Below are 22129 nucleotides of genomic sequence, written 5' to 3'. Positions count from 1 at the left end.
GTTTCATATATTGTGATAGTTTTGATTGTCTTTTCATGACCTTTTGGTACATTTGTATTATTGTTTATTGTAAATTGTCACACTTGTAAATTATATTGTATTATATTTTATATATGTGTTTGTGGTAATAAAGCAAAACGTTTTACCTCAACTTAAGAGATCTGAAAGCATTACTATAAGGTGCAATAAACAGTACACACAGTATACATACAAACATATTTATTTCTCTAGAAAGAATAAAGCGATTATTACGAAACTTGGAGGGTTTGTTAAATATGAATCAAAGTATACTTAGGTATAATTTCTATGTTAGTATATGCAAGGGGACAAGATCTTGGGGTGTAAAATAAACGAAAAGGGAAATTTTTGAGGGATTTTCCCGAAAATCCCTCTGTTAAGGGAAAATCGTACGTGATGGAGAAAAACCGAGTGCATATTCGAATTCAGCGCAAAACGTTCCTTTAAGAACAGGTATTTCCTTTTATGTAACAAAACCTTTGTTAACTAGTGATATGAATGTCACCCGGAAAAATACCAAAGTGTGAAAAATAAGTTATTATTGGTTTGGTTAAAAACAGGAAGAAGGACACCAGGAAACTGAATAATACCCATACGACAAAACAATTTCTTCAGTGAAAGTGTAAAAGCTGTGTTTTCTATGCATACGTCACAAAACTATTATTTCATAGTCTAGAATGTACTGGCCCGGAAGGACATGAGAAAGAAAAATAACAAATGAGGCAAATATAAAAACTCCTGTTTTCTAAACCAGGGTGTTCAGTTTTGGATGCAGGCTCGTTCAGTCACGTTCAGCCTTGTTCAGTCTTAGATCGAGTCTCGGTCGGTCTTGGCTCGCATCTGCAAACGCGGTTTAGTCTCGTCTCGAGTATACGCCAGAGTCTCGTCTTAACGCTTCTTGGTTAAGTCAACAGTATTGATGGACCAGAACATGTAAGTTGTGTATTTTATGGTTTTTCTTAATTTTACACATCAGTATGGTTAGGCAATGCAATTCTCACAGTCCTCGTAACCGTAGGTTATGATAAACCCGAGTAGTAGTATAATAACAGTTACAATAATAATTGTAATAGCAGTATTCTATTGTAATGTTATGCATTCTTGATTTGTTTATTAATCCATGTATTGCTGCTGGATAATCACGTCTGTTATTTAGAACATTGAGATAATGCTAATAATCTATTTACAAGTGGGTGACTTACATATTAATCCGTTATCATTATCGGGTCTAGAATAGCCATGTAAGAGTCACACCCACATCTTGTGTAGATAAGATCACATAATAAAATGAGATAGCAAAAGGTAGATTATTGAGTAGTCATTGTTTCTCATAAATAACTATAACCCCATTCTCCTACGTAGGTTGAGTGAGTATTAGTATTCACATAGTAAGTAAATACTATATGACCGAGGTAAGCACGAGTAAGTGATAGATATGGATAAATAGGTACTGAATAACCTTAATCATCAAGATAATTACCAATATAAATTATCACAATATCTGTGATATTATTGTAATATTATCTGTGATAATAATAAATAAAATAAACTCGACAAATATTCTTGTAATTTGCTGGGCACGCCAGTGTGCCTGTTATCCGGTTGTGGCACACTGGAATATAGGGTATGGCTTTCTAATTTTTCCCCAACTATTTTAACTGCTTCAATTGAAATTAATCTATAATAATAAGAGTGAATTTAGTCTTCTTACCCTTCGATTTAGAAATAAGGTCTGCTAGAATTGTATATTTAAAAAATAATAATACTCAGAATTTTATAGAGTAGTTTGTTTTATTCGAAATGACATACTTCCTGCAACTGTTTGGGTTGGAATTATTTGAGATCAAATCTTTAAGTTTTACGACCCACGGTTATACCGACTAGGCTAAAGGACACGGTGATGATGAGAAATGAATGAAATGGTGGAATGAAGAAAGTGGGAGAAAACGGGAGAACCCCGAGAAAACCCATGCACATGGTGTTTGTCCACCACAAAATTCACTTGGTGCGAGCTGGGATCGAACCAAGGATCCCATGCACCAAAGGTGAACGCTTTATCACTGAGCCACCGCGGCCCCTCTGAAATTATTTATAGGAGAGAGTGACTACTTTATGAAAACTTGATATCGAACATATTTGTTTAAAAATACCAGCTTTTTGTGAAATATTGCTTAATATTCAGGAAAACCTAAGTCAATAAAATAATAATAATAATAATAATAATAATAATAATAATAATAATAATAATAATAATAATAATAATAATAATAACAATAATAATAATAATAATAATAATAATAATAATAATAATAATAATAATCTTAAATTAAAAACTCTCTGGACCTAGTGCATTGGCACAATTCCACGAATTAAAAAGAGTTTGTTTACTTCTCATGTAAGTGTAGAAGGATTTAATCCCTGTTGCTTTCAATATACGAAGAAAGTGTCCAACTGTCAAATGATATGCTACATAAAATGCCCTATGCAACATAATGTAATATAGAGTCATCATTTCAGGTTGTCTAAAGAACACTTTCGTTTTAGCAAGAAAGGGAGAAAATAGAAAATACTCAGTTTTAACCTAGTAGAAAGTTTGCAGATTTAAGAGAAAATGTACAGAGTTGTTGAATATTAAATGTAGTTCGGATTAATGGAGTAAGACACCGTAGTTCATTGTATGAAATATACTGGGAGTGACCAAGCCATTGCCTATGGAAATATCGAAAGAGATACGTTAATGGTGTTAGTTGCCAACTGTTGTAGAAATGAAAAATTTAAGGAAATCTCTAAAACTCTAAAATCACAGATCCAAATTGACTAACTGCTAAGTAAAACTGCTAAATCTGACTAAAGCAAAAAAAAAAGTCTTAATGATCTGTGTTACAGTTTCAGACACATCATTCTCATATCAAAACTACGATAGAAGTAAATTATGAATACAGGTGAATTTGCAGTTCTGGAATACCAACAAATGATTTTGCTAGATGTAAATTTTGGGAAAACATTTTTATAAGGTTTTAGATTTATTTATTGGTTTGTTTGTTTATTAGCTTCTCCATGCCGTAAACGTCGCCAACACCTAGTGGCCCACTTGCTGGTAAATGGCGATCGTCAATATAGCGACGCGTCGAAGGATTGCCGCTAGTGTGCCACTAGTGACAGGGATTCGTCGAGTCGAAGCAGATATCTAGAATCGGGGATATTGAAGTTACCACCACGCAACAGCGAGGACTTCATTTTGATCCCCGCTCCTTTGATTTGTCACGGAGAATCGCAAAGGGACCAACACGAACTATCGCCAGTCATGTGCATGCGGTTATTATTATATATTACTTTTCCCTGACGAATTGTTATTATAAGGACAATACTTGAGCTCCGGAGGTCAAGAGTAACTCCTGCCTTTACATCATGAAGTGAAAAATCTTGAGATGGGTGCGTATAATTGTATGAATATAGTTGGCAACTGTCGCCGATCACTAGCAAGTGAATATGGGAGAACTATGAAAAAAGTAAATAGACGCTTGCCATTTTGTTATAAAATTACATTTGATCTGATTCCAAACAGTTATCGTCAAATATACACGGTTAATGGAGCACTCTGATTAGAATTATTAAAAATACTTCAACGATTTATCACTCTACAAGCTGTGTCTTCATAATCGCCTCCGTGGCGAATTCGTTCGGAAGAACACGCAACTAATAACCCTAAGGTTGGTGGTTCACGCCCAGATCAAGGCACTTTATTTTTACTTTTTTAAAAATTTTTGTAGACTCACCTTAATGCAAAGGCGATTTAACGTATTTTAGGGGAACAATTTTGTGGTTCATTGGCGTTCCGTCGCTTCTCTGCCAGTGGTGGTATAATTTTCAAAGCGGAAGTGGGACCAATTTTGGCTGCGGGACCACCAATTTTTGGGGACATGTCTCTAGTTGCCTATCGGTAGTCCACAGACGCTTACGGCATGGGGTTGTCCCCTCACAAGTGAGGCAGATTGTAATCGACCAAGAGTGTTTGGGAAAAATGGGAAACATCTTCCGACTTCGACTTCTGAATAATCCGTTTAGGATCAAGTCGAATCAAGGCTGCGTCACGGGAAGGTAGAACAAGTGAGGCAATCTTTCCAAGCACTACGCTGAAGAGCCTCTGTCTCATTCAAGACTTAGACTCTTCAGGAAAAGTAACAAGTTTATTGTAATTTATTCTCTGAGTCAAAGTATTTTGCAATAAACCATCGTTTTGTAAGATATTTTTACGATTGTATACTATTAATTTCGAAAATTGTACACATAATATAATTTCCCATCATGGATTTGAAAAAATCAAAGTTCGAACAAAGAAAGATCTTCGATCCACATGTCTCATTATTGACCCTTAATTTATTTTAGTCCTAGGCAAAGCGAATCGACGGGGTGGCTCTAAGTGAAAACATTCATTTAGATGGTTAAGTAATCTGGAAATTCCTGCTGTTATTTCACGAAACACAACAAATCTTGAGAAACAAAAACAATTTTGCTTACCAGGGGAAGGGAGTAAATCATCTGCTTACGTTTGCTTAACTAGGAAGAAGGCAAGGGCGCCGCTCCTAGGGGGCCGGGCCCCCCAAAGCTCATGTAGGCCCCCTTTGTATTTATGAATATACAATATTTGGCATAATTTGAATGCAATTTGCCTTAAAATCCTAATATATATCGTCTGCATTTGAATGCCCTCCCAGAAAAAAAATTTACAGAGAAATCGGCGCCCTTGGAAGAAGGTCTAGTGAAAGGAATAAAAATGTGATAACGTAATGCTTGAACAACTCTATCTAATGGAGAAAAGTAAATTAGTATTCAACACTTCTTTCAATTTTAAGCATTTTAAAGATTCTCGTAATTTAGTAGCGTCCCGGATTTGCATTTTTGAAGTACGGGTACTCTATCTATACCTTAACGTTTCAGACCACGCACTTAAGCCGCTTTGCCACAAGCGGCACATAGGAGTTTTTCTTTCGATTTCCTTACGAATATTGAGAATGGTATGACTTTTAAAATTATGTTTAAAAAAAGAATACATATCGACACAATAAGATGATAATCTAATACCTAGGAAATATATTGAATTGTTTTTAATTTGTTCTCACGCTACCAAAACAGTATTTTTTTTATTCCAGCCTTTTAATATAAGCATTTCACACTATTGTTTGTTCTAGGACAATACAATTCTAGTTTATGTATATGCTAGCTTTGGAAATACAGTAGAATTTCGCTTATCCGACATAAACAGGCAGGCAGAACGCTGGATAATATGGATGTGTTAAGAAAAGACCTATTAAAAGTAAAACTTATGATATAATTTTACATATTACACATCTAGTAATAATGTTTTATAACAAATAACTGCACTGCACTGAATCAGGGACGTATCCAGCGTGAGGGCCTGAGGGCTGTCCCCCTCCGAAACTCAAGCACTTTTTAATAAACATGCTTTTACCCTTTTGAGATTCTTTTATATCAGTTTACTAATAGTCAGTGTCCAAACTTTGGGCAATGTGCTGTTGTCTTGTTATGATTCTAAGAACATACCATAATGCCATTATACCATTTGGAATTAAAGAACAGGAATTAAATAGGATTAACATTTTGTTTCCGTTCTGTTTTTAACTTTAATATATTAGAACGATACACTCAATGTCTTCTTGCTATTTTTGTTATGTGATATACCTAGCAGACAGTTTTCTTTAGTTACATTTCTCTCGAAAATATGTTTCATTTTGTTTGTGCTATAATGCAGTTTCCAAAGTAAACCGGTTTATAAATGAAAAGTAGGAAAAAGTTTAAGAGAAATACAGAACTGTTGCATTATTATTATTATTATTATTATTATTATTATTATTATTATTATTATTGATATTTTTAAGACATTAGAATTACGTGCTTACGAGGATTCGTGTTGGGCCCCCTCCGAATAGAAAACCTGGATACGTGTCTGCACTGAATGATAGATGTATGAGTCAACGTGTAGACGGGCGTGCTAGGCGATATACTCCAGAGCATGAAAAATAGATTAAGACCACAACTTGCAGTTCTTCTTGCCGATTGGTGCTTTCTGCAATGATATATCGGATCATACGGTATGTGTAACAAAGGATGGTCGGATAAGCGAGACCATGGTGTATTGGTGTTTCACGCACCTAAACCTCTAAAATGTTTGTATAAACGATTATCTTTCACTCCCTAGCTAAATTTGTGGGTATGATCACACACCTTGCCTCATAAAGTATAGTCTTATAAAAAAAATATTTTTTTAGCTAAAAGCTAAAGGGAAGTCAACTTCAGTAATTTACTTTAGTTTTTTTTTTTTTTTAATAATGGCAAACTAGTCCATTTCATCACGATAAATCACGTTTGATACTAAGATGTCTTTTTCTGTCCGTATATATCCTTTACATTTTGTTGGAGACAAAATTGTTATTTTCCCAAGAAAACAGGGTGAGAGAAGCTATACAACAACATGAACTGAAAACAATAGCTATTACCAATAATACTGTAATCTTGGATATCAATAAGTTGTCCTTAGTATATTGCTTCGGTTCTTATTAACATGAAAAAAAAAAGGATAGGATGGGATTCGATGTGGTGTCAAAGTAATAAAATAACTACGAGTCCGCCACTCTATCCACCTAACCACAGAGGCTACGTTGTGTTTGTTCTTTTTTCTTAAGAAATAACTTCATAACCATGGTGCGTATCGCTTCGAACCTTAACATAAGAGTTTTTCTGTTTAATTCTATATCTTCGTACGACATCTTAGTTACAGAAGCTAATTTATATTTGGCAGGCAATCTACACACTAGGTTTTAACCAATAAATGCAACATTTTAGTCCAGTATCCAGTTCCTTGATCCATCTCCTCGACTCCCCTACTGAATTCCCTCCGCAATCGTGCTGTGCTACTGAAAAAATCCCTAGAAATCATCGTTGCCAGTATACACAAAACCAAGCATAATTTTGTTTTTTGTTTATATTTTTATTATTTTATTATATTTTTTGGAAATATCTCCTTAGATGGATTGCTCTCTATTATCTCCACATACTAATAACTCAATTTTACCCATAAACGTAAGGAAAAAGGAATAAATGCGGAAAATCGTGAGTTACAGTATACGCGCAATTTTTTTTGCGCATGGGAGTACATCAGTTATTTCTCTTCTAGAGCAATCAGAGTTTTCTTTAAAAATGTAGAAATGTTTTTAGTTACGAAGTTTTCGGGGGTCTTGACCCGGTGGACCATCCCGTGGGTGCGCCCCTCCACAGAGTTCACCAGCCTCTAAATTGAAAACAAATCTGTCATATTCCCATCGTGCGGTAGCTGACCATTTGCTAGTAAATACGTTTAAAATTTATTTTCAATGCTTTCCCTGGTTTCCCGTGATTTGACTGATAATCTCGATGTAATTTTCACATATTGAACAAATATTTGAAAGTTGCCCTCTTTTCACCTTAAAAATGGAATTTTTGAAGATGATGGAACATGTGCCCAAGTTTTTTCTTAAGGTGTTCGTATATTATGCTTCACCTCTGAAACATAATGTGTTTGTGAGATTATCTTTGGCATTCCTATTTAAACTACTCTTCCCCTTATGATACACATGTTAATGAATGTAACATGATAAAAACACGTCTAGAGCCAAACGCTAAATACACTATTTTTTTAAAAAATCAAATGGTTCATCCGTTTTGGTATTATGAAGAGACATATGACTTCTATATCCTTCTTAAATGTTCAGAAAACGTTAGAAAAATATTCCTTTCTTCTTTAAAAGCGTGATTTCTAAAACTCTTGGATACACGCCCACTCGTTTTTAAAAGAAATTTACGTACAAACGAAGTTTCATCTTCCTTATGTAAGAAAAACTATTTTCGGCATATATTTTGAACTCCTTCTTCTGCCTTAAGATAAGCAGTTTAATGAAGTGACAACAACCAAGTTCAAGATACGTATTAACTATATTCAAAAATTCTTTTCAAATGGTTGAGCCATTTCTCTGTTATGGTAGACAACGTCTTTTTCACTTGTATAATTATAGATACCGGTACAGTATATGAGGCACCTAGTATCAAGTCCATTTTTTTTTTTTTTTTTTTTTTTTTTACCGAAATTAAGTTATATACCATTTGTTATCTAAAGAAATTCCATGGAAACAGAATTTTGTTTAAAAGCTTAATATTTCATACTAAAAAACTAGTTCAAATATGGGACTTTGTACGCGTGTGTATGGAGCTTCAGTACACGTTTTGGGGGGCGCAGTGGCTCAGTGGTACAGCGTTCACCTCCGCTGTTTGGGGTCCCTGGTTCGATCCCAGCTTGCGCCGGGTGGACAAACACCGTGCTCGTGGGTTTTCTCGGGGTTCTCCCGTTTCCTCCCACTTTCTTCATTCCACCATTCCACTCATCTCTCATCATCACTGTCTCCTTTAGCCTAACCGGCATAAACGTGGGACGTAAAACTTAAAGATTTCATTTCAGTTTTTCAATACACGTTATGCGAGATTACTCGAAACTAAGCGAAATGGATGTGGCGGAGTTTGATACTAGGTGCCTCGTAGTAGTATTGGCGCTGTCCTGTATACAAAAGTTATTTCTTGAGATAAAAATGAATAGTTATATTTAATGTGGTGATCAATACATAACATTTTCAAAGTTATCATTGGTCAAGCTGTGAATTTAGTATGGTGAAGGAGCTAAGCCTCTCCAATGTCATTTCCATACACACACACACACAAAAAAAAAAAAAAACTTTAGTAACTGCATTTTCATTTTGGGAGTCTTCCAAAAGTCCTGTAAAAAAGTAAAAAGCTGTAACTTTGTAACCATTTATTGTATTTGTACAAAACTTTTAATGGACTTGTAAGAAAGTCTGAAATTTTGTTTCCAAGCATTTTTTCAACTCCAAACCTCCACCTGAGCACCATTTACGTCCAAACATTGCTGAAGTCTTTTCGGGAATCCAAGAATGGCATTTCGACGTGCTTCATCCGTAATACTCCCAATCACATCACGTACCTTCTTCCGGAGGTCCTGAACATCTTTCGGTTTTTGCTTGTAAACTTCTGTCTTCACATGTCTCCAAAGCCAGTAGTCACAAGGCGTGATATCTGGCGATCTCGCAGGCCAATTGATTACTTCTCTTCGGCCGATCTATTTGTTGGGAAATTGCTTGTCAAGGAATTCTCGCACGTCTCGGGAAAATGCGGATGGGCTCCATCCTGTTGTAGGTGGTCCTCATTGAGAAGCCTAACTTCCGAAGCTCCGAAACAAGAGAGTTTGTTAGCATATCGAGGTAGTTGGCGCCATTCACCGTGTCTTCATCAAAGAAGAAAGGTCCAATGCAATGTTTCATTGAAACGGTATACCACACATTTAACTTTGGAGAATCACGAACATGTGTCTCAAATTGGTGTGGATTCTCAATTCCCCAGATTCTACAATTGTGTCGGTTTACCTTACCAGACACACGAAACGTAGATTCATCTGAGAACAGTAACTTTAAAAGAAGCCCTGGATCACTGTTCAACCGTGCAAGCATCATTTCACAAAACTCACTTCTTATGTCACAGTCTTCTTCCGTCAATTCCTGTGCAAGTTTCAACTTGTAAGGCTTTGCCTTTATTTTCTTACGAACGATATTGTGTAGCGTTGTCATTGCCACTCGCAGCTCCAAGGATCTGCGTTTCAACGATTTCTTTGGACTTCGCAACATGCTATTCTGCACGGACTGAATCACACCAACACTGGTTGTTGGCCTTCCGCTACGAGGCAAGTCCAAGACACTTCCGGTAGCTAGGAACTTATCGTACCATCTCTTGATACTTGAACCTGCAGGTGGTTGTTTCTGATATTTTTGTCAGAATTTTCTTCTCACCAAAACACTAACTCACAAAACCACGTCACACACTGCGCTTTCTCTTGAGTAGTCGCCACCTTTTTCACGTGATTTGCGGTTATGACGTCAACATTTACATCTGTTCAGTGTTGCCAACAAAAATTTTAACATTTGCACTAAACATTAGAAACAAAATTCAAAATTGTAAGTAGTACTTTCAAAGTTACAGCTTTTTACTTTTTTGCAGGATTTTTGGAAGATTCTCTATTTTCTTCTTTTATTATTGTTTATTAACAGAGAGACAAACTTTTCTTGCGTTCTTTCCCCTGAGCATTTTTATTGATTTTAAGTATATAACACCTAACTTATAACGACTTGCTTGTTTGTCGTTCCGAAAGATGTTCAATTTATTTATTTATTTCGGCGTTTTGATTAGCAATAGCCTTGAAAAGCTGCTTCAATTTTCTGAAAGATAATTATAAATTTTAATGAAGTGTTTTATTTTTACTCATTGAAGAGTGAATAGTAAATTTTAAAAATGGATCATTTGTAGAGAAAACGAAAAACAAAAAAAAACAAAAAAAAACCGCTGAGTCACTGCTGAAGCTCATTGTGACTAGCTATCAGTTGTTTACTGTTAGATGCACAGGAACGGAGAACACGGTGACAAAAGTCCCTTACCACATTTTCTAAAATGAAAGCGAGTATAGATAGCCTGAATTGGTAATTATAGGGATACGCTAGAACGGGGGGGGGACGTTTATGGTGCGTGTCAGGTGAAAGGCCACCATATTGCTGTACCGTCATTTCGAATCTCAATCAAAAACTTTAAATGGGACGAGGGTCAAGTGGTATATTAAACAGAACTAGAATTTTAAGGGAAAGTCAATGGAACAATGATAGTTATAATTACTTTGAAGTTAAACTCGCATGAAACTCACATTTATCTCTTATTTCCAGGTGCTGAACCATGTCATTAGCCAAAACTGATTGCATCGAGAGCGTCAAGATGTGGGGAGGTAGAAGTGCCCGTGCTTTATGATGGAATATGAGAATGGTGGTACAAAGTGCTTAAGAATGTGACACTGACTGTTACTAGGTAAAATGAGAGATAACCTGTGCAAATAGAATGCATATTAGATACAGTTTTGAAGATGGTTTGATCTTGTGATTCAAGATTACTTAGAAGATTATAAATGTAAGAAATACGATAAATATTGGAATGATATGCTAAGATAATTAATTTATGAATGATGTAGAGTTGAGAGATTCAGAACATAGTCAAGGTATAGATTGAAAATAAAGAGATTTAATAAGATATTTTCTTTTGTGGTTATCGAAGAGTTTTGGTAGTGTCACGATAGTCATACACTTTTTGTAACGCAAGAGATCATAGAACTGATCTTCCTGTCTCTTTGTTTGGGTAGAATTAAATTGATTAACAATGGCGCAGTCGCACGGAAACGGAGCTACGTTTTCAGCAGCATATGAAGAAAAATACAAATCCTTAGATTGTATTACGAAACGATGGATGGTAGCGGAACTGGAGCAACGAGACGTACAGATAGCATTGTTAAAAGAAGAAATTTCAATCCTAAAACAGATAATAATGTCAAAGCATGGTGTCTCAAAGGAGAATCAAGGATTCAGCTACACAGGACATATTATACCGAATATTGCAACAGCTCATGTATGTAAAAGATGTAGTAGAGCCCATGGAAACAATGTTTGCCCAGCTAAAAACAAAAGATGTCATCGTTGCTTATTTTTTGGTCATCTGGCTCGAGCGTGTCTAGCCAAAAGACTTAATCCAGCTTTTAAATATCATAAATATATCGAGGGTGATGAGGTCGGTTGTTTTCTGCCTGAGACGCCAGCTACCCAGGAACCATACACTAAGTCAACCAATAATAGAGTGCGATCCAAACCAAGAATAGATTCTAACAACTTAGGTGTAGGAGAAGATAGTAAGAATCTTGCACAATCTAATAGAATGGACGAACTTACTAAAGGGTCGCCATCATCGTTGAAAAAACGCAGGAAGACTGAAGAAGGAAAGAAGATGCTAATCAAAAGCAGTTAGATCAAATATTTTCTGAGGAAGTGACTGAGGAGGTAAAAGATGGAATTCAACAAGCGTCTACGTCTGATCAACAGGAAGGAAAGAAGCGATTTAAACATGACTGGCGAAAGTGGCTGAATATTCCAAGAGGGACACGGGAAAGACGGAAGACTACTGAGAGAAGGAATACCAAGTGTAATTATAGGGAAGCGCCGAAGAACATTTTTTTGCCGGAACAACGGCAAGATCGAGATGAACTTATAGGGTTGTTCAAGAAGCAGAAGCTCATGCAGGAACAGATGGACTTTCTGAGGCATAGATGGTACGAACGGAAGAAAATAATTAAGTCTGAGAAATGACAAGAAAACGAATTTTATTCGGAGTTTTAGATTCGGGTTATTGTTTTCGTTGTAAGGTTCTGTTTCATGTGTATAAGTTCTCATTTTGTAGAGGGGGAAGAATGATGGAATATGAGAATGGTGGTACAAAGTGCTTAAGAATGTGACACTGACTGTTACTAAGTAAAATGAGAGATAACCTGTGCAAATAGAATGCATATTAGATACAGTTTTGAAGATGGTTTGATCTTGTGATTCAAGATTACTTAGAAGATTATAAATGTAAGAAATACGATAAATATTGGAATGATATGCTAAGATAATTAATTTATGAATGATGTAGAGTTGAGAGATTCAGAACATAGTCAAGGTATAGATTGAAAATAAAGAGATTTAATAAGATATTTTCTTTTGTGGTTATCGAAGAGTTTTGGTAGTGTCACGATAGTCATACACTTTTTGTAACGCAAGAGATCATAGAACTGATCTTCCTGTCTCTTTGTTTGGGTAGAATTAAATTGATTAACACTTTATCTCCTGGTTTCAATGAAAGGCATCCTCAACATGCTCCAGTTTCGTATGTCGCAGTGGTTCAGTTATTGACCAAGTTCGAAGAAACAGGCATAGTCAAGGACAGGCTATAGGCCCTGAAGTACCGCTGACGAAGGCGCCGTTACGGCAATGATCTAATCGTTTGTTAAGTCTACAGCACATCACACGCCTATTATCACTGGAATGCCACGTCAACCAACCTCCATTTGCAAGGTGTTACAAACGCATAAGTGGCATATCCTTACAAGTTGCAGCTGCAGTAACATCTTTCAGATGATGACCCAGATTTGAGACTGGACAGATTTGAGCAATTTTGTGAGTGGACAATGGAACAATTGAGGCAGAACCCCATCTATTCAATGCAAATTTCACACACCGATGAAGCAAATTTTTATTATACAGGGGAGGTAAACAAACAATATCTACGCTACTTGTCTCTTAACCCGAAACGGATAGATCCTTGTAAAATGGTTGATGCAAGGAAAGCTATGCTATGGGAAGGGCTCTAGGAGGCACGTAACATTGGCAAATTTGTTATTCCTAGTACCTTAACCCCTTCCTTGTGTTCGTCACAATAACCGTCAGGAATACTTGTTGCCCATTCTGTGTTTGACGTAATATTACGTTCTGAGAAGTGTGTCCGTACTCGGACATTTTTTGCAAATGACGGATTATTCAGACAAACACGTTTTTTTTTTTTAAATTTTATTTTAGGGTAAAGGTTTTATTGTTCTGAACTGGTTATTCTGTGGTAGAAGTTGCAGTAAAAGAAGAAGAAGAACAAAGAAAATTTCCTTTTAAAAGTGTCACTGCAGAAATATTTTTGTATGTTCCTGTGGAGAAATTAGTTTGTCGTTTTCGCGATTATTCTGTTATGTTAACAAAAGTAAGTAACAATGGCAAGTAGACCCAACCTAGAAGAAGAAGATGTTGCTTCTTATCTGATGAATTCTAGCGATATTGATTCAAATTGTTCATTTTCTGACAGGGGCGGATTAAAGGAGGGGGCGAGGGGGGCGATCGCCCCCCCAAGAGCCCTCCAAAATATTAAAATCACACACACTGCCGCTTGTAGCTTACCGCCACACGAACGAAAGTTTGGGATCGTTCTTGCGTTATTTCAAAAGAAGGGTTAATTCTTTAAATTATATTTAAAAAGTCTGTATTCGGTATGCCGCGTTTACGCTAACGATAACTCGAGTCAATATCAGATAAATCTCATGAAGAAGGACGGTGTTACTTGAGGCCAGAACAGCTGGAAAACTATCCATGGCTGGTTCTTTCCCATAAGGAGAGGGATCTTTTTTTAAAAAAAAAAAAAAAAATTCTCACTTTTTGCAACGTTTTTTTTTGGGGGGGGGGGGTATCGAAGAAACGTGCCTCTCCAAACTCTTGGGACTAAACCTTTGAAGAAATTCGCTACTTTCTACGGTATTTTAGAAACTCACAACAAGGCAAAATATCACATTAACGCTCTTGAGGTCGGAAAAGCGTTTCTGAAAAAGTGCTGGGAGCCAGTGAAATCAGTTGAGAATCAAATCAACTCGTCAAGAAGACAGGTCATCCAAAATCGCAACAAACTGAAATTAATGTTGGGAAATGTGATATTCCTTGGAAGGCAAGGCATTGCTTTTCAATGCCACACGGACAAGGACGTCGATTTCTCCGTAAATTTGAGGGGAGGGGGCATTCAGATGCAGAAGGTATACATATATGAGGATTTTAAGACAAATTACATTCAAATTATGTCAAATATTGTATATTCATAAATACAATAGGGGGCCCACATGAGATTTGGGGGGCCCGGACCCCCCAGGATCGTCGCCCTTGCACAGGGACGATGCTTGTGCGGATAATTGGATCTCAGATGGTGACAGTGCAGAAACCAGAAACTAAGTTCAACGAGGGTAATTTTCGAGAATTGCTCAAATTTAGAATGGCTTGTAGTGACGATCTCTTAAAGAATCACTGGAAGAAAGCATCGAAAAGGAACATTTTTGCCAATAAAATTACAAAAAATGCCCTCATTGAGAGTTGGGGATGAGAAATCACGTCTGTAAAATTGTCAATCGGGTGCGAGAGGATCAGTTTTATTCTATTATGTTTGTTGAGATTACGGTCTTTTCGCGCACATCTCAGCTGATGGATGAAATAAGAGAAGACTGCTTCGGTTTCATTGATCCTCGATCAGCAGAGCTGAAAGGTGAGGACATTGGTTCGAGCTCGGAATCCCAAGACGCAGAACTGCCCGAACTCTCACTGACTGGAGGGAAAATTGGAAAAATTGTTCTATCTTTGCTACGAAACTTCTCACTCGACCCGAAAAACTGCGTTGGTATTGGTACGGATGGTTACGCCGTCACGACCTCTCAAAGTCGCCGGGCAATGCAGGAGGCTTCAAACGCGCTGCACTGTTCATATTGCAGTCACAGCCTCAACTTGTCCATCTTCAGATCGTCGTCAGTACAGCGCGTGAGGAACTGTCTGGGCAAGACGATCATTGCGTTTTTCACCGCATCGTCAAAACGTAGTACTGTCCTTAAGCTTACGGCTAGTGGCCAGTTGGAGACATTGTGTGAAACGAGGTGGGTTTAACGGAACGACGCGGTGTTACAATTTCACGTAAAATTTTTATAAATAAGTGAGGTTCTACAGTGTGTTCCAAGTAGTCCGAGTTAGATACAGCAGCCAAAGCATGGGCACTTTCTTCTGCCATGCACGACAGCGAGTTTATCGTAACTACTACGTGTCTTCAGGGTGTTCTCACGATAACCCTCCCCTCAATCGACTTTTGCAGAAGACAAATTTAGACATGAACGCAACGTCAGATGCCAATCAGGACACTATCGCAGCATTAAACAGGAAGCGTTCAAACAGCAAAGAATTCAAGGCAACTTTCGAAGCAATATCCAGAATGGTTGCCAGTGTCGACGTGCAGACTCAAACTCCTCATCTCACCCAAAGACAAACACATCGTACGAAGTTCAGGGCAGATGACACGACATCTTACTACTGAAGAACTGTTTACATTCCGTTGATAGAGTCGGTTGTAGAAGACCTCAAAACTCATCTTGCACAGGAAGTTTTAAATGTACTCAACATTCTATTGCCAACACGCGCAAAACTAAACTCTGAGCAACAACTTCCGCGTTCTAGCAGAAAGATTTTACAAAACTATCGAAACTCAAGAAAAAATGCTGTTTTTCCTCTTTAGTTCTGAATTTGCAATCTGTAGTTCTAAATGGAAGAGAATTAAAGAAGGTAGAACTCTATCACGGACTGCGTTGGAGGCCTTGCCCACCAGCGACGAAGATCTTCACGTGACTATTCGAAAACTGCAGCGCATACTTGTAACCCTGTGATACGGATTCCACGTTAATCAGTAGGTCTCATATAGCCTCGCAGCTGAAAAGGACGTTTAACTCAACATCAACTCAATTTGTAACACTGCATTCGAGCGTGGCCAGTGAAGAACGATCTTAATCCACATTGCACCGACTGAAAACGTGGTTGCGATCTCGTTCTGGCGAAAAGCGACTGAATGGACCAGCACTCATAGGGACATTGTCGTAGATCGCGACAATATTACGCTTTGGGTGGTGTTCGCCGAAAAGCGTGTTTTGCGTTGTAACTTGTAAGTTCTTTTTGTCCTTTTGTTTAATTCATTTTACTAAAATACAGAAACATTATGAGCATTCTAAGAAATGTTTAACCTGATATTTTTTCTAGCGAAATATTTACTAAAGCATAGCCACGACCAGGTTCTGTAGACAGAATATCTTTTCGGGGGAGGGGGCATTATGGTGAAAATTCCGTAGCAATTATATCTTTCACCCTCTTTTCCTGAATCCGTTTTACCTTTCTTTTTTTGGGGAGAGGGAATTTCGGGGAATATATTCCACTCTACAATAAAGAGCCCCCCCCAAGATGTTTGGTTTAATCCGCCAATGTCTGATGTATCATCTTCTGATATTGAAACTTCTGAGAACGAACAGGCAAATAGTAGTGATCGAATAACTTGGACATACAATCGTAGTCCTCTGTTTCCCGAGGTGTTTCGTAACAATAGTGGGGTTCAAGTTAATGTAAACGATAAGGACGATGCCCTGCAGCTGTTGAAACTTTTTTATTATATGCGATATTAACCATACATGTGCTTGAAACGAATAGATATGCGCAAGATATTTTCACAGAAAAATGCTGTGCACTGAAGAAACGAACTAAACAGCATACCGTAGTTGAAAAGATGTAGATATAGAGGAGATGCGGTTATACGTTGCAATCTTGTAAGCAGTTGTATGGAATCCAGAGGTTGAAATGTATAAACGTGCATGACACCCATTCTCACCCCCACCCTAGGGGTTCTGCGCGCCCCATTCGGATGGAGAACGACCATGAACTTACACGGCATTGGGTGTGTCCCTATTCACCTCAGCGACCTCGAAAATTATGGATTCGACACTAATACTGACGTTTTCAATTATCTTTACGTTACCCCTTCTCACTCCCACCCCTCCTCCCTTAGTACATGGGGTGTCTTACCCACCTAGATTTCATTTATAGGCTTTAAAGTCATCAGCGTACGAAGTTTGGTTGAGATTGTTTCATGCGTTTGAGAGTTATTCTAAAACATTTCTGTACAAAACTGTGAAGTTTTTTTTTTTTTTTTTTTAAATTACACTGGTAAGGACAAGTCTTATACCGAAAATTACACAGGCAAGGGGTTAATTGCAGAGCAGAGCCTTACCTCGACATGTTAGAACAACTCATTCTTCCCTCACTGTCGGCCTCGGATGGCAACTTTTCCTTATTGTAGCAACATGATGGAGCGCCACCTCACTGTGGACTTCAGGTGCATCAGTATCTGAATGAACAATTTCCTGATTGATGGATTGGTCAACGTGTGCCAGCGAATGGCCTGCCATATCACCTAATTTATCACCATTGGACTTTTACCTATGGGGTCACCTAAAAGCAATGGTATACGGCGAAAAGATTAGGGATCTGGATAATTTGGAGCAACGGATGCAGGATGCATGTACACAAATCACACCTGAGACATTGCTCCGTGTCCATACAGCTTGGGAGACACGTTGCAAACATGCATAGCGGAACACAAGCACATTTTGTACAAGGTAATCTGAGAAAATTATTACAGTTATGTTACATCTGAATTCACCATTGAGATTCTCTTAAAATTCTAGCCCTGTTTTATATATCGTATGACAACGTTCCCATTTAAACATTTTCAACGAGATTCAAAATGGTGGACAGCAATTTCGGGGCTGTTCACCTGACACGTACCGTACCATAAAGTTTCCGTCTCGAACTAACGCGTCCCTATAATTGCAATTCCGGTTATCTATATATCTATATTCACTTTCATTTTATAAGAGGTGGTACCAGACTTTTGACACATCCTGTATATATAAGATGTGGGAAGAATGATTGGAAGAATAGTTAAGGAATAGAAGAATAAGCAGGGTATTATTGTGTTCAGGAGAGAAGAGCTCAGGCTAAGATTTGCCTAAGACAGGAAGATGTCTAAATCCGCCGCTGATTAAGATAAGTTGCTTTTCAATCAACCAATACGTCATGTTACAGTGCCTTATTTCGACTTACAGGAATTGAGCTTCCTAGCGTTGCCCACTGTTATTTACAAGACACAAGTTTATGTTAGTCACTAATTAAGCAAATGATAGAGCTAGCAAATGGTAGAAATAACTTAACTAAAATCGGAGATAATCTTAACATAATTCAATAATGTACTTACATGTTGGATAAACTCCTTCCTCCAACTCAAACATTTCTTTATTACTCTTTACTATACGAACACTTTCCCCCAATTTTCATACAAAACTAAAATATTCTAAATCAACGAAAGTAAACAGATTAGTCTCCTAGTTATAACAACTGATTCGCGCAATTACAAAAGTACACTGGTAGATTATGCTTTTCCTTCACTGGCCCAAGTCTATGACCAAATAAAGAGGAGTAATATCTTCTTCTTCTAAATAAACTTCCTTAACAATTTATAATGCTCTATTAATATAGCAATAAACCATATATCCTCTACGGCGTTGAGTCTCGCAATACTCACCCCTATTCTGGCCGAGAATTGTCAGCTAGCTTGAATTTCTTGGCAACACCGGATTTCGGAGAAAATATCTGTTTCACTACGATGTAGTGGGAGGATAACGCTAATAGGTCAATTTTCCATACGTCCTCCTAAGGTTTTCTAGCTTTCGCCTAAGCTTTATTAGACTTTTTCTTTCATTTTCCGGAATACTATTAATTTAACATTTGTTAAGGTTATGTGAATATTATGAAATATCCATATTATTCTCCCATTTTAAAAAATACAATTGCTGTCCCGACCAAAAGTGGTGGTGCTAAGAAATTTAACATTTTCCTTTTCTTTAAAGTCCCACAAATATGCTTCCAGTCGGTATGAATGAAATAATGGAATGTAGAAGGTGGGAGAAAACGGGAGAACCCTGAGACAACCCACGCATACAGTGTTTGTCCACCACGAAGTGTACTTGGCGCGAGCTAAGATCGAACCAGGGACTCGCCAGAGGTAAATATTCTACCACTGAGCCACTGCAACCCCTGATTATTAGTTTATTTGGTTCTAATTTAAATACAGATGTAACAAATACATCACTATTTTCCTATCGATTCTTCATTCTTCTTTATATTAGTATTTGTACTTTTATTTTAATTACTAATTACAGAGTGAACCTGCAACAGGACTTCAAGAATTAATTTACGTTGCATACAAAAAGTAGAATATAAAAAAATAAGCAAAAAAAAAAAAAAACTTCTTTAACTGCTTCGCTGAAAGAATTGTAGTTCTAAGCGTCCGTGGGAACAAAGCCTTGCAGTATAGGCAGAAATAAAGTATTAAAGTATTTTTGTTCTTTAAATATTGATTTATGTTCTATTATCTTATAACATATAGGCCTAACAATACAGTGTCATGAAGGCTGTAAAACTGACTGTAAGTAAATGTCATTTTAATTTGTTTCTTAAGATCTCCAATTCTTTTGGAAACAGAGACCGATATTACTCTTTATGAGTATGCAATAGATGGATAGGATCAGTCACATTTACAGAAAAGAAAAGGATATTTTCAAATTTTATTCCTTGCATGGTACTGATTTTGATAGGCCTTTGAAAAAAAATACTCTGTGGTTTTGGCTCCAAGAAAGGTTACCGAACACGGGCATGTTGTGAGGACACTCGAACTGTCAGTGAAACAATTAACAGAACACGTAAAACAGATGGTTAGTTATCATAGTTGATATCCCCCACTTTCATATCTCCTATATATGTGTATATATGGTTCTAGATTTGAAATACAGATCATTATCAAATCTGCGATTTAAAATTACAATATTTTCCTATACAGTACCTATGTTTTGATCGTACATTTAATCAGAATACGGTATTCATAAAGTAATACATCGTTCAATTTCCAACTTTGTCTCTGCCAAAAATGTAAGGAAAATGGTCACACCTAAGAGAACTAATAAGGATTCAGGGTCACTTTATGGTCTTGGTGTCTGGAAGGCAGTCTTAGGTTTTGTGATTAGAAGTGTACCAACACAGTTAGTCTTCCCTGACGATCTACTTGGTCGTTTACGAACCTCTGTTATGCGTGTATTTGGGTCGGATCCCACGTAGGAAAAGGCTCAATGTATTACAGTGACCAACAATTAAAATATGGCTCCACGTCCCCTATACCATTGGTGCTGAAAAGGAACCTAACTTCAACAAAGAAGTCAGAACAGAATATAAGACAATGCTTCTTCTTATATGATCCATTTTACCAGACCGTCCCAGTAGACCTGCACCATCAGCACACTGACCTGTATGAGGTAAAATTTTGGGAGGATAGGTGGCGCCACCAGTGAAAACTGTTGCCAGGCATAGAGAACAGGTTCGGGGATCAACTGAAGGCAAGTACTGCGTGTAGCGAGTGTTCCAGGAAAGTCAAAGAGAGCAACATCAGTGAGGACTAAATTGCAATTTGAGCTGTGCTACGATTTTTATGGAAAAGATGACTAACTGCAAAAGCTGCAGCGGAGGAAATTTGTTGTTTAGAGAACAAAGTACTGGGTAGATCGACAGCTTCCCGTTGGTTCAAAAAATTTACTTCGGGTGATAGAAACTTCGCGGACAAGCCCCGCAAGGGTAGACCTCCGTTGGACATTAACGGCTCTCTGCAAGATGCTGAGAGTGCTGAAATACAATCGAGTACACATGTGTTAGCAGGAGTGGTTGAGACGTCCAAATTGACAGTAAGCCGTCGATTGCATGACATGGATTACGTCAATAAACAGCCCCGACAAAATTCCCATGAGCTGACACAGGAGCAGGCTCAGCGCAGAGTGACAATTTGCTAGACTATGTTGAAAAAACCCACGTGGTCTTCGATTCTGGAGAAGAATTGTGGCAGAAGATGAGAAGTAGGTGTTTTTGAAAAACCCTGACACATGTAAAGAGTAAGTGAAAAAAGGACAGGAAGCTCTAGCCAATGTGTAACAGGACAGATTTGGGAAAAAACTCATGCTGTGTGTTTGGTGGAATATTGAAGGGATAATTCATTTGGAGTTTGTTTCAGAGGGCCATGCTGTAACAGGTAAACTATACTCTAAACAATTACGCCGAATGTATGCTATTCTAAATGAGAAATATCCGGCATTAATGAGGGGGAAGAGGTTATTGCTGCAAATTGACAATGTTCCGAATCATCGGTCTCAAAGTGTGACCAACACCCTGGTTGAACTTGGGTTTAAGTTGTTACCTCATCCTGCCTAAAGTTCAGATGTTGCACCCTCAGATTATGGTTTGTTTCGCTCTCTCACATTTCTTGTGGGTCGACAATTCAATTCATATGATGAGGTGCATATCACCTGTCGGGAGTTTTTCCACTCTAAACCTGGTATCGCCATCAGAATGAACTGTTGTCTCAACGATGGGTGAACGTCATTGAACATGATGGCTTGAACTTTGCTGAATAAATTTGTCTTTGTTTCTAATATTCGTGTTTCATTTTCCTCCTTGTTTGGTGCAGAACTTTTGGGGCAGCCTGATACGATTATAACCTCTGATTTGAAGAATCCATTTTATTATTTATAACTGAGTTCCAAATATCTTGGTTTCATAGCAAACAAATAAGTTCTTTATAGAAAATCGGTTGAGATTCATAACGGATAGAATTTTCTTTTCCATAAAACGCACTATAAGTGTTAACCTGATTCCTTTTATAGGTAATTGATTCCTTTCAA

The 22129-nt window shown here is 37.5% G+C and overlaps 1 protein-coding gene across 1 annotated transcript; it reads left to right on the top strand.

Moving 5' to 3' along the window:
* The first annotated feature begins 795 nt into the window (after positions 1–795).
* On the top strand, positions 796–13314 carry LOC145667589 (uncharacterized). The gene is made up of 2 exons (XM_081735056.1): positions 796–951; positions 10842–13314. The coding sequence occupies exon 2, from the start codon at positions 11326–11328 to the stop codon at positions 11962–11964; it is 639 nt and encodes a 212-aa protein (XP_081591182.1). The 5' UTR covers positions 796–951; positions 10842–11325; the 3' UTR covers positions 11965–13314.
* The last annotated feature ends 8815 nt before the right edge of the window (positions 13315–22129 follow it).

This window comes from Thermobia domestica, chromosome 1 (genome assembly GCF_964235325.1).
Source record: "Thermobia domestica chromosome 1, izTheDome1.hap1.1, whole genome shotgun sequence".
Classification (NCBI taxonomy): domain Eukaryota; kingdom Metazoa; phylum Arthropoda; class Insecta; order Zygentoma; family Lepismatidae; genus Thermobia; species Thermobia domestica.
This window is presented reverse-complemented; position numbering and strand designations above follow the sequence as displayed.